This window comes from Dermochelys coriacea, chromosome 6 (genome assembly GCF_009764565.3).
Source record: "Dermochelys coriacea isolate rDerCor1 chromosome 6, rDerCor1.pri.v4, whole genome shotgun sequence".
Classification (NCBI taxonomy): Eukaryota; Metazoa; Chordata; order Testudines; family Dermochelyidae; genus Dermochelys; species Dermochelys coriacea.
In genome coordinates, this window is record NC_050073.1 from 28,108,472 (window position 1) to 28,121,650 (window position 13,179).

The 13,179-nt window shown below is 41.7% G+C and overlaps 1 protein-coding gene across 9 annotated transcripts in view; it reads left to right on the top strand.

The window, feature by feature from the left end:
* The window catches only part of TUB (TUB bipartite transcription factor), a 265,886-nt gene that overhangs the window by 202,034 nt on the left and 50,673 nt on the right, over positions 1 to 13,179 (top strand). For all 9 annotated transcript variants that reach the window (XM_043516611.1, XM_043516617.1, XM_043516615.1 and 6 more), the window contains exon 2: positions 10,698 to 10,749. In XM_043516611.1, coding sequence (XP_043372546.1) covers positions 10,698 to 10,749 — 52 coding nt within the window. The remainder of the gene's footprint in view (positions 1 to 10,697; positions 10,750 to 13,179) is intronic.

Genomic DNA, 13,179 nt, shown 5'->3' on the forward strand with positions numbered 1-13,179 from the left:
TGGGCAAGAGCTGCACAGAACCGCTTGTGCGCCTCCGCCTAGGAACCAGACCTGCTGCTGGCTGCTTATGGGGCATAGTACGGTCCGTGGTGCCAGGACAGGCAGGAAGCCTGCTTCAGCACCTGCCACTGTGCTGCTGACTGAGAGCTGCCCAAGGTAAGCCTGTGCCCCAATCCACTGCCCCAGCCCTGAGCCTCCCCCCAAACCTGGAGCCCCTTCCTGCACCCCAAACCCCTCATCCCAAGCCCCACCTTAGAGCCTGTACCCACATCCCAACCCTCTGCCCCAGCCCTGAGCTGCTCCCGTACCCCAAACCCTTCATTCCCAGCTCCGTTGGGTCGCGGGCATCAACAATTTTCTTCAGCAAAATAGTTTAATAGAATCATAGAATATCAGGGTTGGAAGGGACCTCAGGAGGTCATCTAGTCCAACCCCCTGCTCAAAGCAGGACCAATCCCCAACGAAATCATTCCAGCCAGGGTTTTGTCAAGCCTCACCTTAAAAACCTCTAAGGAAGGAGATTCCACCACCTCCCTAGGTAACCCATTCCAGTGCTTCACCGTCCGCCTAGTGAAAAAGTTTTTCCTACTGTCCAACCTAAACCTCCCCCACTGCAACTTGAGACCATTACTCCTTGTTCTGTCATCTGGTTTGAAATCCACTGCTTTATGGTAATGTTTGTCTAGATTTTATCACTATCTATTTAGTGAAGTGATTGTCAGCAAACTGTTAAAATGCAAATGGGCAAATGTCATGGAAACAAGTATCCAGGAAGCCAAATGCTACCATTTTATAGCTTGTATTTATTTAATTTATGAGAAGAAACATAAGTCATTGATATGTCAGATAAGGCTCTGAAAGTTTTAAATAGTTGTTTAAATTCCCACCAACTCATGTCCTTAAAGTCAGCCTTGATGTAAAAGATTAAAAGACCTTCTACTTCTGTTGTGCGTGTTTGTGTATGTTTTTTTCCAAAATAAAAATGAAGTCCAAATAAAAAGATTTGAGAACTCTTCATGCTGGCTCTTTTTCTCTCCAGTTTGATCCTGAATTTTTTAGTACCCTTATACAAGGCACTAGTGAGACCTCACCTGGAATACTGTGTGCAGTTCTGGTCTCCCATTTTTAAAAAGGATGAATTCAGACTGGAACAGGTACAGAGAAGGGCTACTAGGATGATCCGAGGAATGGAAAACTTGTCTTATGAAAGGAGACTTAAGGAGCGTGGCTTGTTTAGCCTAACTAAAAGAAGGTTGAGGGGAGATATGATTGCTCTCTATAAATATATGAGAGGGATAAATACAGGAGAGGGAGAGGAATTATTTAAGCTCAGCACCAATGTGGACACAAGAACAAATGGTATAAACTGGCCACCAGGAAGCTTAGACTTGAAATTAGAGGAAGGTTTCTAACCATCAGAGGAGTGAAGTTTTGGAATAGCCTTCCAAGGGAAGCAGTGGGGGCAAAAGATCTATCTGGCTTTAAGATTCTACTCAATAAGTTTATAGAGGAGATGATATGATGGGATAATTTGATTTTGGTAATTAATTGATCTTTAAATATTCAGAGTAAATAGGCCTAATCCCCTGAGATGGGATATTAGATGGATGGGATCTGAGTTACCCAGGAAAGAATTTTCTGTAGTATCTGGCTGGTGAATCTTGCCTATATGCTCAGGGTTTAACTGATCGCCATATTTGGGGTCGGGAAGGAATTTTCCTCCAGGGCAGATTGGAAGAGGCCCTGGAGGTTTTTCGCCTTCCTCTGTAGCATGGGGCATGGTTCACTTGAGGGAGGATTCTCTGCTCTTTGAAGTCTTTAAACCACGATTTGAGGACTTCAGTAGCTCAGACATAGGTGAGGTTTTTCGTAGGAGTGGGTGGGTGAGATTCTGTGGCCTGCGTTGTGCAGGAGGTCGGACTAGATGATCAGAATGGTCCCTTCTGACCTTAGTATCTATGAATCTATGAATGTTATTTCAAGTGGTATTTGTAATTTTTTTATTTTACTCTGAGAAAAGGTGAAAATGTGTATCACTTAATTTATTTTTGCTTCTGCTCCCATCTGGAAAATGGTGGTAATATGGACTTTTTCACACCCTTGTCTGTTGAGAGCTGATTAGGGCAGAGACTGCCTCTTATGATGTGCATGTACTGAGCCTAGAACAACGGGGCTCTGATTTTGTCGGCACATCTAGGTGGTACTGCAATGCAAATAATTAATCGTAATAATGGAAAAAGGAAAATCCCAGGTTGACACTTCGAATCAGTGTGTGAAGGACCAAATGTTTAGTGTATTTGCTTGTCTGAACTGGAGCATTTGTCATTGCAGTTTGTATGTCTCTTGACAGCTGGGCTGCACAGACAAGTTATATGTCTAGTGTCTGTAAACTATTTCATTGAAAATATTCCCTTTAGTGAGTGGTGCAGAAGCAAAGCCAGCAAGGAGAAAAAAGCGCCAACACATTTTCTATACTTGCTTCCTTTTTTAAAGATATCTTCACTTTAAAAATAATTAGTGGATATGTTCATTTTGCACTTTCTAATAGAATAAATTTTTCATTTTTTGTTTTTTCTTGCAGGGACTTACTGGAATGTGAACAATTTGCACTTTTAAAGAGACATTTTGTGAGCAGAAGTTGAGAATTAACTACTGTGAAATGCGTTACTTGAATCAAGACATTCCAATTTTACATTAAATTTAAATCCATCTGTGTAAAATTAAATAAAAGTAATGAGGTTTATTTACTGAACCTCCTGCCTGTATGCTCCCAAGTTGGGGGACTTTTTTGTAGTCTATCTTAAAGCTTCCATTGTGTATTAGCTAAAATCTGGCTCTCACTGGCTTCTCACATATCTCATTTGGTGCATTTTTCAGATGTTGAAATATTGCCTATAAACAAGACTCTAAAATATTAAAATTATTATCACTGATTGTTTTTGTTTACCTTCATTATCATACAGAACTTAAAAAATGTGATAAATTTTATTTATGTGGCACTGAGGCATTTCTATTATGCATGTTTCATGCATTGCTGAAGAAGTGTTACCAGACATAGTAGTCTGGCCAAAAGATTATAGTGAAACATATTAAATCAACGATAGTGAATGAGCAGGACAATATTAAAATGAAATTACCCATTTAAAAGAGGTCATTAAATTTAGGGCTTGATACAGTGCCCAATTAAGTCAATTAATAGACTCTCATTGGCTTCAGTGGGCTTTGGATCAGGTCTGTAGCGTAAATCTCTAAAGTATAGACTTATTGGTCTGATCTTGACTCCTATACAAGGCATATACCTGCTGATCTGAAAGGGGAGTTTACCTGAGCTAGGAGTACAGGACAGATCCTGTATGGAAAATTATCTAATAGTTGATCTACGTAAGTTCTAAATCTTTAACTTTATTTAAATTAGAAGTGTATTGCAGCAAAACTGCAATAAATCTTTCAATACTTTACACAACATATCATTGCCTTTAGGATTTGGCAAAAACAGCAACCAATATATGGTATTTAGTCAACACTAAAAGAGTTGATTGTAATATCTTCATTCTAATTTGCCTTAAAATTCTCAGCTGTTTAATATAAATAATTTGTACCTAATTAAGACTTACTAAATCTGACTACCTTTGTGTCGATGAGGATTTTCTGATATTCTTGTCAAAGGTACAGCCAGATTTAATCTAGTAACCTCACTCTGTATGCAACTGAAAGCAGTCCCACCACAATATGCCCATCAGTTTTGCCATTGTACTGTGTTTTTAGTCACAGACCCTCTCCATCACTGTGACCACTGATCAGTGAAACTGTGTCCATTTATTCATTCATAACTACGTTTAGCAACAGTCTTAGGCCTGGTCTACACTACACTACTGTAAGGCAGTTTACGTTGACCTAACTTTATTTTGTAATGTAGACTTGCCCTAAGTCACTGCGTCCTCTACATGCAAAGCAGGGAGGGAGACTATGAAGCGGTTGTATTTCCTCCGTCTGCAGAGGGAACTGGGAAACGCAGAGGATGCTGCTACTGGACTATGGTTCTCCCACAGGTTGGGAAGGAAGAAAATGCCACTGCTGCTTCTGAACTTTCTTGTCCCCCACAAAATGGTGCTGAAAAGAATCCTCTGTAGTTTGATACTAAGGACTGGGCCATCTGTTTGCCAGGGATGCCGAGTGTTGTCTGCTAACTCTCTTTATACTGGATTTCATCTACATCTGTCAAAGGGTCACTTCAGTGCTGATAACAGGCCACATCCCAGGATTTTCATGCAGGCATTTTAGGGCAGCACAGGGAGGTGCCACCTGAGTTATCCAGGCACCAGAAACCTATTTTTAAGATGCCAAATGTCCTTTCAATGACATATCTGGTGGGTCATTGAGCCTCATTATAATTTCTCCTGTGGGGAGTTTGGGAATGTGAAATAGCAGTCGTTAGCCATTTGTTCCAGGGGTAAATGCTGTCCCTTAGAAAATAATAATGGGACACTATATTTCCAGCTGAGGGTGACCTACTAATATAACAGTTTCAGAGTAGCAGCCGTGTTAGTCTGTATTAACAAAAAGAAAAGGAGTACTTGTGGCACCTTAGAGACTAACAAATTTATTAGAGCATAAGCTTTCGTGAGCTACAGCTCACTTCATCGGATGCATTCCGATGAAGAGTGCCCCTCCTTCCCACCCAGTTCTTTTTGTTAATATAACAGTAAAACACTGAAGGCTAAATTCTACCCTCATTTTCATCATTGACTTCATTGGGAGATACACAGACATTAAGTGAGGGCAGAATGCACCCACAGGCACTGTTGTTACTCAAGAATAAAACCCCTGTGTCTAGACTAGGAAGGATTTGAAGGTGTGATATAGAATGTGTTGGCTAACATGTTCTAACACATCTGAACAGTCTAGTGCAGATAAGGTACGCTGCCTTTCATACGTGCTAAACTGGTTGAGATAAAATATAGGCATTAATTTGACCATCTTAGCACATTTTAACATAGTCACTGCCTTGTTTGAAAGGTCTAGTGTCACCTTGTTAATTAGAACTTATTGGCTAATGCATTCTAACATCACACTTTTAAATCCTAGCCCAGGCAAGGCCTAAGTCAGGGGTGAGCAAATTACAGCCCAGTGGCCGCATCTGGCCCTTCATACATTTTAATTTGGCCCTTGAGCTCCCGCCAGGAAGCAGGGTCCGGGGCTTGCCCTGCTCCAGCCGGGGAGTGGGGTCAGGGCCTTGCCCCGCTCTGTGTGTACCATGGCTCCACGCAGCTCCTGGAAGCAGCGGCATGTTCCTCCCTCCTTCTCCTACGCGTAGGGGCAGCCAAGGAGGGAACCATGGCCAATGAGAGCTGCAGGGCATGGTGCCTGTGGAGGGGGCAGTATGCAGAGCTGCCTGGCCACGCCTCTGCGTAGGAGCCGGAAGGGGGACATGCCGCTGCTTCTGGGAGCTGCTTGAGGTAAGCACCACCCAGATACTGCACCCCTGACCACCTCCCATGCCCTCTGAACCCCTTGGTCCCAGCCCGGAGCACTTTCCTGCATCTCAAACCCTCATCCCCAGCTCCACCCCAGAGCTCTCACCCCCTCTCACACCCCAACCCCCAATTTCATGATCATTCATGGCCCACCATACAATTTCCATACCCAGATGTGGCCCTCAGGCAAAAAAGTTTGCCCGCCCCTGGCCTAAGTGATGTCTTGTAGCATAGAGGATTGTAATGCTTTGTAAACATTAAGCCTCACATTGCCCCTTTGAAGGAGGATATTCCAGTCCACAGAGAGTGAACTAAGAGAAGGCTGGCATGTTCACATTCCAACAGGACTCGATTTCACAGAAGACGACTAGTTTAAATCAGACAGTTTGAAGCTTAAACAACCCGAGGGACAAGGCTTGTAGTTTACACTTATTTATACAAGAAATGTGGAAAACAGCCCAGAGATTTATAAAATAGCCATCAGGCCACAGAGAAGGGTCTATGGAAGAAGCAAAAGAGCTTCGTAAGTTGTTAGAAGCAGCTCTCAGTCCCAGCTGTGGCTGCTTATACTTAGAGATTTTAAAAATAATGTCATTCAACAGGAAGAGGGTATGGAGAGGTGTCTTAAAAAGCATAATAGTCTCGATACCTAGCTGGAGAGTCATTACTTTGGGCCCCATTTAGCATGTAAGGCAGTGACTTTGAATCCATTGCATACTAAATCAGTGAAAATTACATCCATTTTCTGACCAGTTCCTACATACTGTGTAATTTAAACCACCATTTATAACACTGTAGGTTTTGGCCCAGACTTCTGTAGGAGTTGCTCTTGTTTACACAAAGCCTGGAGTTAGCCTGTTTAGTCCAATGAATCATAGCTAAAGCTGAAAATGGAATTGAGGAGGCCAGCCATCTACTCCTCTGTTTTGACCACTAGGCCCTGCTTGGATATTATCATGAAGTGCACTATAGAAAATCTGAAGTTAGATCCTGAGTGTTTAGCTACTGTATCTATGGTGCAATACTTAGCATCACAGACAAACCAGGATATTACTGGAATATAATGGTTTGCAATAATTAATCTGTTTATATGGGAATGTATATGATGAATCTATAGCTCATTTGCTGTATCATCTGAGAGAGGCAGAATGGTCTAATGTATAATGCAGGCGATGACATGAAAACAGAGTTCTATTTCCAAATCTGCAAATGACTTGACTTTGAGAGCCACTTACCCTCTCCAGGTGCATTTTTGCCTGTGCAGTTCTAAAACTCTGGATTGTTATCTAAGTTTTTAAGCACTCAGTTTAAATCTCAAGCAGGGATTTTTAGTTAATGCACTAGGATTGATTGATACTCACGTTTCACTAAAATCATTTGGCCAAAAATATATTTTGGGGACACGTTACATGTATTATAGGAAAAATAAATATTCAGGAGCATGCAGACAATTTATATAACATGAGGATACTATTTATATACCTTTCATAATGTGCTTTGAGTTTCTCAAAAGAAAGATGCTAAGTACAAATTATTATTTGTTGTAGGCACTTTGTTGAAAAACTCTAGCAAACTTTGCTGTTGATGCACTGTGTCTTTTGGAAAATAAATACATTGCTTGGTTCTTTTGAGAACAGCATCAAGACCATAAGCTCCCTGGGACAGGGATATGGGTGAGATTTTCACCCCTGCTATGGCCACTGTACACTCCTGTGCAATGTACAGGGGCTGTAAAAGCCCTGTGGCCAGCCAGGGGAGAATTCTACCCAACAAATGAGTTGTATGGGACAGCTGTAGGCTCTCAAGTGGCAGCCCTGGAAGGGGTTGGGGGTGCATGGTAGGGGCATACTAGAAGACTAGGAGGGTGTTGTGCTATAGTATTTTGTGTTGTTGGGATTCTGGGCAGTTACCATGAATTGGGAGGTCATATGTGGCTTAATGCCACCTTTCCCCTTTCACCCCCAGGGCTGCAAGTTTTGTACTGTGCCTCTTAGAGGCACTGCACAGAATCTCACTCAAAGTTGTCTTCTGTATCTTGTCCCACGCTGGTTGTGCTGTCAGTGTTTAATAAAGAAGAATAAGAAACTGATATAAATAGTTGGCATAGCTAAGTAACTAATACCTGTAGGGTGTTTGGTGATTAGGAAGGGTCCTCTTGCCAGGGATCCTAAGGCTATTTTAGAATTTGACAAACAGATGGTACATAACTATGACGTGTTTGACATGCCCACCTCTTTTAGCCTCTCTCATGCCAGCAGTGTAATTTATCAAACTGGTATGTCTGAAACACTTGTTCAGTCTCACAGATTCACAAAATGAATTATCTGTATGGTGCCATGTTTTCTCAGAGTTAGACACATTTCGTTATGGGTCTAGTACAATTTTCACTAAAGTGACAAAAACAAATTTCTTTTTACTCACACCCACAACTCTCACTATCCCTCAGGATGTTGTCTTTTGTGGAATGAGGCAGTAAAAGCACAGGTGCCAGCTGCCTCTGGGACCCAGGGGTTCTCAAGCCCCCCACTCCGCCCCAGGCCCTGCCCACACCCACCCCCTTCCCCCAACCCCCTACCCAACTCCGCCCCTTCTTCTAAGCCCCCTCCCGCCTCATCCCATCCCCGCTCCATCCCTGCCCCCTCCTTCCCACCCAGTTCTGCCCCCTCCCTCCAGCACCTCCTGCATGCCACAGAACAACTGATCACAGCGGGTGAGAGGCACTGGGAGAGAGGGGGAGGAGTTGATGAGCGGGGCCACTGACAGATGGGAGGCACTGCGGGGGAGAGAGGGAAGCTTGGTTGCCAGTGGGTGTTAAGCACCCACTAATTTTTTTTTCCATGGGTGCTCTAGCCCTGGAGTACCCTCGGAGTCAGTGCCTATGAGTAAAAGTTTCAAACAGGATTGTTTTAACAGCAGTCGTGACTGAATATTCCCAGATATATCTCAGATCAGCTGGCCCTAGCTGACGCCCACTCAAAATTTGCAGGTGTAAAGTTCACTTAAATGTCTCAGGGCCAGACCAGTGCCCCTGTCTTGCCTTTGACTTTTTAGATGTAGATACTCTGAGGAAATCTTACCGGTAGCACAGCTGGATGCATAGATGAGTAGAGACTTTTCAGAGGCCATTTTTTATGCCTCTAATGTGGGTACGAGCTTTGAAATTCTAACTATTTGTCTCTTCATTGCCTGGAATGCTGCATGGGTTGTTGGCAGGTGGTATCCTAAATATAACACAGCTAGCATTATCTCCCTAAATGACCACAAACTTTTATATCTGTAATTCTTCTATGGCACAATTCCAGTACTCAGTATTTCAGAGTAGCAGCCGTGTTAGTCTGTATTTGCAAAAAGAAAAGGAGTACTTGTGGCACCTTAGAGACTAACAAATTTATCGGAGATGCATTTCCGATGAAGTGAGCTGTAGCTCACGAAAGCTTATGTTCTAATAAATTTGTTAGTCTCTAAGGTGCCACAAGTACTCCTTTTCTTTTTGCAAGTACTCAGTATGAAACTCGCCTCACTGTGCATCTTGTAACATCAGCTTTTTATAAGATATATGTATCGATGCCTGCTTCAGATCTTATAAAAGGCTGATGTTACGCTACGTGCTTCATCGCACATCTTTATTTCTTTGTTCTCTGGAGGATGAGAGCCCAGAGGTTGTTCCTATATTCAAGTCTCCCACTTAACTCTATACCATGCTGCCTGCAACCTAGTTAAGAAACGCAGAGTGCGCTGAACTAATATTATGTCACTTTCCAATTACTTTAAAATATGCATAAGGGCAGTTTTGACTCGCTTGTAATTGTCAAGAGTGCCTACAGTATGGGATGCACACTTTTGTGGTGTTATAAGTGGAAATCAAATTCATATAGTCAATTTTAAAGCATGTTATATTTGTATCTTTTGGTAGTCTATATTCCTCTGTTTAATTAAATCTATAAATTTATTTATCTACTTTAAATTTTAGTCATAATATTGTTATAGCATATAGAACTTGTTCCTCCCAAAATAAGGTGGATTTAATAGTTTTATCAAATGTAATGCAAAGAAGGTTTTTCCTTTATTTCCATCCAACATCTAATTAATGAAAATGACTGAATCTGCCATGAGCTAATCCCCCAACCAGCAACAATGAACAATCATCTAGAAGCAGAGAAAAAATGGTGGTAATTGGTAGTACACAATACTGTTTGGATTGCAGATCTCTGACTTTTTGAGTGCAGACAGTAAATCAGAATCCCTTGTAAGTATAATTCTTCAGATTTTCAGGAAAGAAACTGTTCTGGTTCTCAACCTGAAGAACCATTCATTTTCTCAAGACAATTTAAAATACTGATGATTTGCTAAACTGCTCCTAAAACTCATTACCATTTTATGTGCTTTATATAGAAATTTACACTCTTATCCCACTGCTGTACATGCCAGTATCTTTATTATAAGGTAATGGAGAACAAAGCATTTCATAGAATATCAGGGTTGGAAGGGACCTCAGGAGGTCATCTAGTCGAACCCCATGCTCAAAGCAGGACCAATCCCCAACTAAATCATCCCAGCTAGGGCTTTGTCAAGCCTGACCTTAAAAACCTCTAAGGAAGTAGATTCCTCCACCACCTCCCTAGGTAACCCATTCCAATGCTTCACCACCCTCTTAGTGAAAAGGTTTTTCCTAATATCCAACCTAAACCTCCCACGCTGCAACTTGAGACCATTACTCCTCGTTCTGTCATCTGCTACCACTGAGAACAGTTTAGATCCATCCTCTTTGGAACCCCCTTTCAGGTAGTTGAAAGCAGCTATCAAATACCCTCTCATTCTTCTCTTCCGCAGATTAAACAATCCCAGTTCCCTCAGCCTCTCCTCATAAGTCATGTGTTCCAGCCCCCTAATCGTTTCTGTTGCCTTCCTCTGACCTTTCCAATTTTTGTTTGTACTGCAGGCCTAAGGCTCTTGTGAAACACTCTGAATTTGTGTTCCTTTATGATCCAACTGAATCTAAATTTTGTAGCATATAGACATTATACACAGAACTTTATTTATATTTCCTGGGTTGCTTTTAATTCTCTTGAGACAGCTTGTGCAGGTTTAGTTAGGCAAAACTTCCATGGACTGATCTGGGAGTTTTGCCTGAAGAAGTCCTGCAAAATATGGCTCCAGTAATTGTAATTTGGTGTTCTGTTTGACTGACAAATACTTTCTAATGAATTCTCTTTGTCTTTGCAGTGTTTTAGATGATGAAGGCAGCAACCTGCGTCAACAGAAGCTTGACAGACAGGTGAGATCTTGGAGTCTGCTTTCGGCCTATTTCCTTTTGACAGGTTTGAACTTGCTTAACTGGATTACTGTGGACTATGGAGACCTCCTTGCATTGATACAAATAGCTGATTGAGGTATCCTACCAGAAAATTACATCTTGAAATATTAGTTCCCTGGCCTTTGGGGTGTGCTATACATGCTTAAGTGATGGAAAGGAAAGGATTGTGAAGATTACTATTAGTGTTGACTTTTTCTTATTATTGTGATTTGAGTGGTTTTCATTTTTGTTGACTTAGAGTTGCATTATGATGACTTAGAATGCATTATTCCTTTTGCAGACCATGAAAAAACAAAAAAGAAAAGCACAAGGATACTAGTAAAAGTGTCAACCAGCTGAGAATTAACACACAGTTCTCAGAATTTTTCCTCCTTATTCCCAACCAGATAGAATTTAATACTCTCAGTCACTAAGTCATGTGCTGTGTTGTCTGTCTTTCTACCACATTCTTAAATGGCCTACATAAACATTCATTTTGAAGTCCTTGAGTGAAATCTTGTCCCCACTGGGTATGTCTACACTGCAATTAGACACCTGCGACTGGCCTGTGCCAGTTGACTCAGACTCACGGGACTCAGGCTGCAGGGATCTTTATTTGCAGTGTAGACAGTCAGGCTCGGGCTGCAACCCGAGCTCTTGGACCCTCCCACCTTGCAGGGTCCTAGAGCCTGGGTTCCAGCCCAAGCCCAAAAGTCTACACTACAATAAACAGCTCCTGAGCCTGAGCCCTGGGAGCCTGAGGCGCAGGCCAGCTGTGGGGTTTAAATTGCAGTGTAGCCATAATCATTAAGATCAAAGGGAATTTAGCCATTGACTTTAGTGGAGTTAGGGTTTCACCCCTTGTCTTTAATTTCCGCTTGGCATCCTTTTGAAGAACCTCTGGCTCTCTTTCAACATGCTTTTATGTATCAAACTTGATCTTCTGTTACCTTTGCTTCCATTGTAATGTCCACTCCACACCCATTAGGTTAGGGTTAGGGTCTTTCAGTCTGTGCCCCATTTTCAATATCACATACTTTATATCTGTGCCATCTTGCCTCTGACTGCAGTGTTGTTATAGCCATGCTGTTCCCAGGATATTAGAGAGACAAGACAGGTGAGGTAATATCTTTTATTGGACCAACTTCTGTTGGAGAAAGAGACAAGCTTTCGAGCTACACAGAGCTTTTCTTCAGGCTTGGGAAAGGTACTCAGAGTGTCACAGCTAAATATAAGGTGGATCAGATTGTTTAGCATAAGTAGTTAACACATATTCTAAGGGACGATTGAAGGTGAAGTGGCCTGTTAACACCTCTGGGAACTTAAATTCATATCTTTGCTAGGCACTAAAAATCCTGGTCTTAATAAAGATACTGGATTTATGGTTTATTACAACAATCAGTAACCCACTAACCCCACTCTTTTTCCTATAACTCCAAAGGTATTAATAGGCCACTTCACCTCAAATAGTTCCTTAGAATATGTGTTTACTTACACTAAACAATCCGTTCTACCTTGTATTTATCTGTGACACTCTGAGTACGTTTCCCAGACTGGAAGAAGAGCTCTGTGTAGCTTGAAAGCTTGTCTCTTTCTCCAACAGAAGTTGGTCCAATAAAAGATATAACCTCACCCACCTTGTCTCTCATGTTGCGTCTGAGTCAGATTCTGACTTCTAATTCATGTTGAGTAGCAGCACATCATTCATGGAGTAAAGTAGTACTCAACATGAGGGAAGGCTGTCAGAAACTGATCCTCTCTGGATATTCCTCTACTTTAACTCAGCCCTTTTGCTATTTATAACAGCATTGTATTTTCTATTTCTCTCTACATGAAGATAACTCAAAAGACAACCCATGTAAAAACAGCATAGTACAGAGAAAGGGGACAAATAAGATACTGGGTTATTAAAATTAAACCTTCTTAACCCGTATAGTTTCTTGTGGATTTTCAAAGTGGCTCTGATAGAATGACACCTCATAAATATACATTGGCTTCTGTCAGGGTATATCCCACCAAATCTGAACTCTGGGTACAGATGTGGGGACCCGCATGAAAGATCCCCTAAGATTATCTTCTGCTAGCTTATGTTAAAACTCTTCCAAGGCACAGTCTTCTGCCTTGGACAGATATTGCTGCCACCAAGAAGTGATTTTCACAAATATTCAGAGAAGGGTCACTTGGAATCCCTGTCCCCCCAAAATATCTCTTCAAGCCTCTTCACCCCCTTTCCTGGGGAGGCTTGAGAATGAAATACCAACCAGTTAACTTAGCAATGTGAGCACAGACCAACCCCTTGTCTTAAGGACTTTGGAATCAAAGTATTCTTTTAAAAATAGTAAATTCTATTAAAAAAGAAAGAAACACATCTAAAAACTCAGACTTTAGGGATTAAATACCAAAAATAACTTT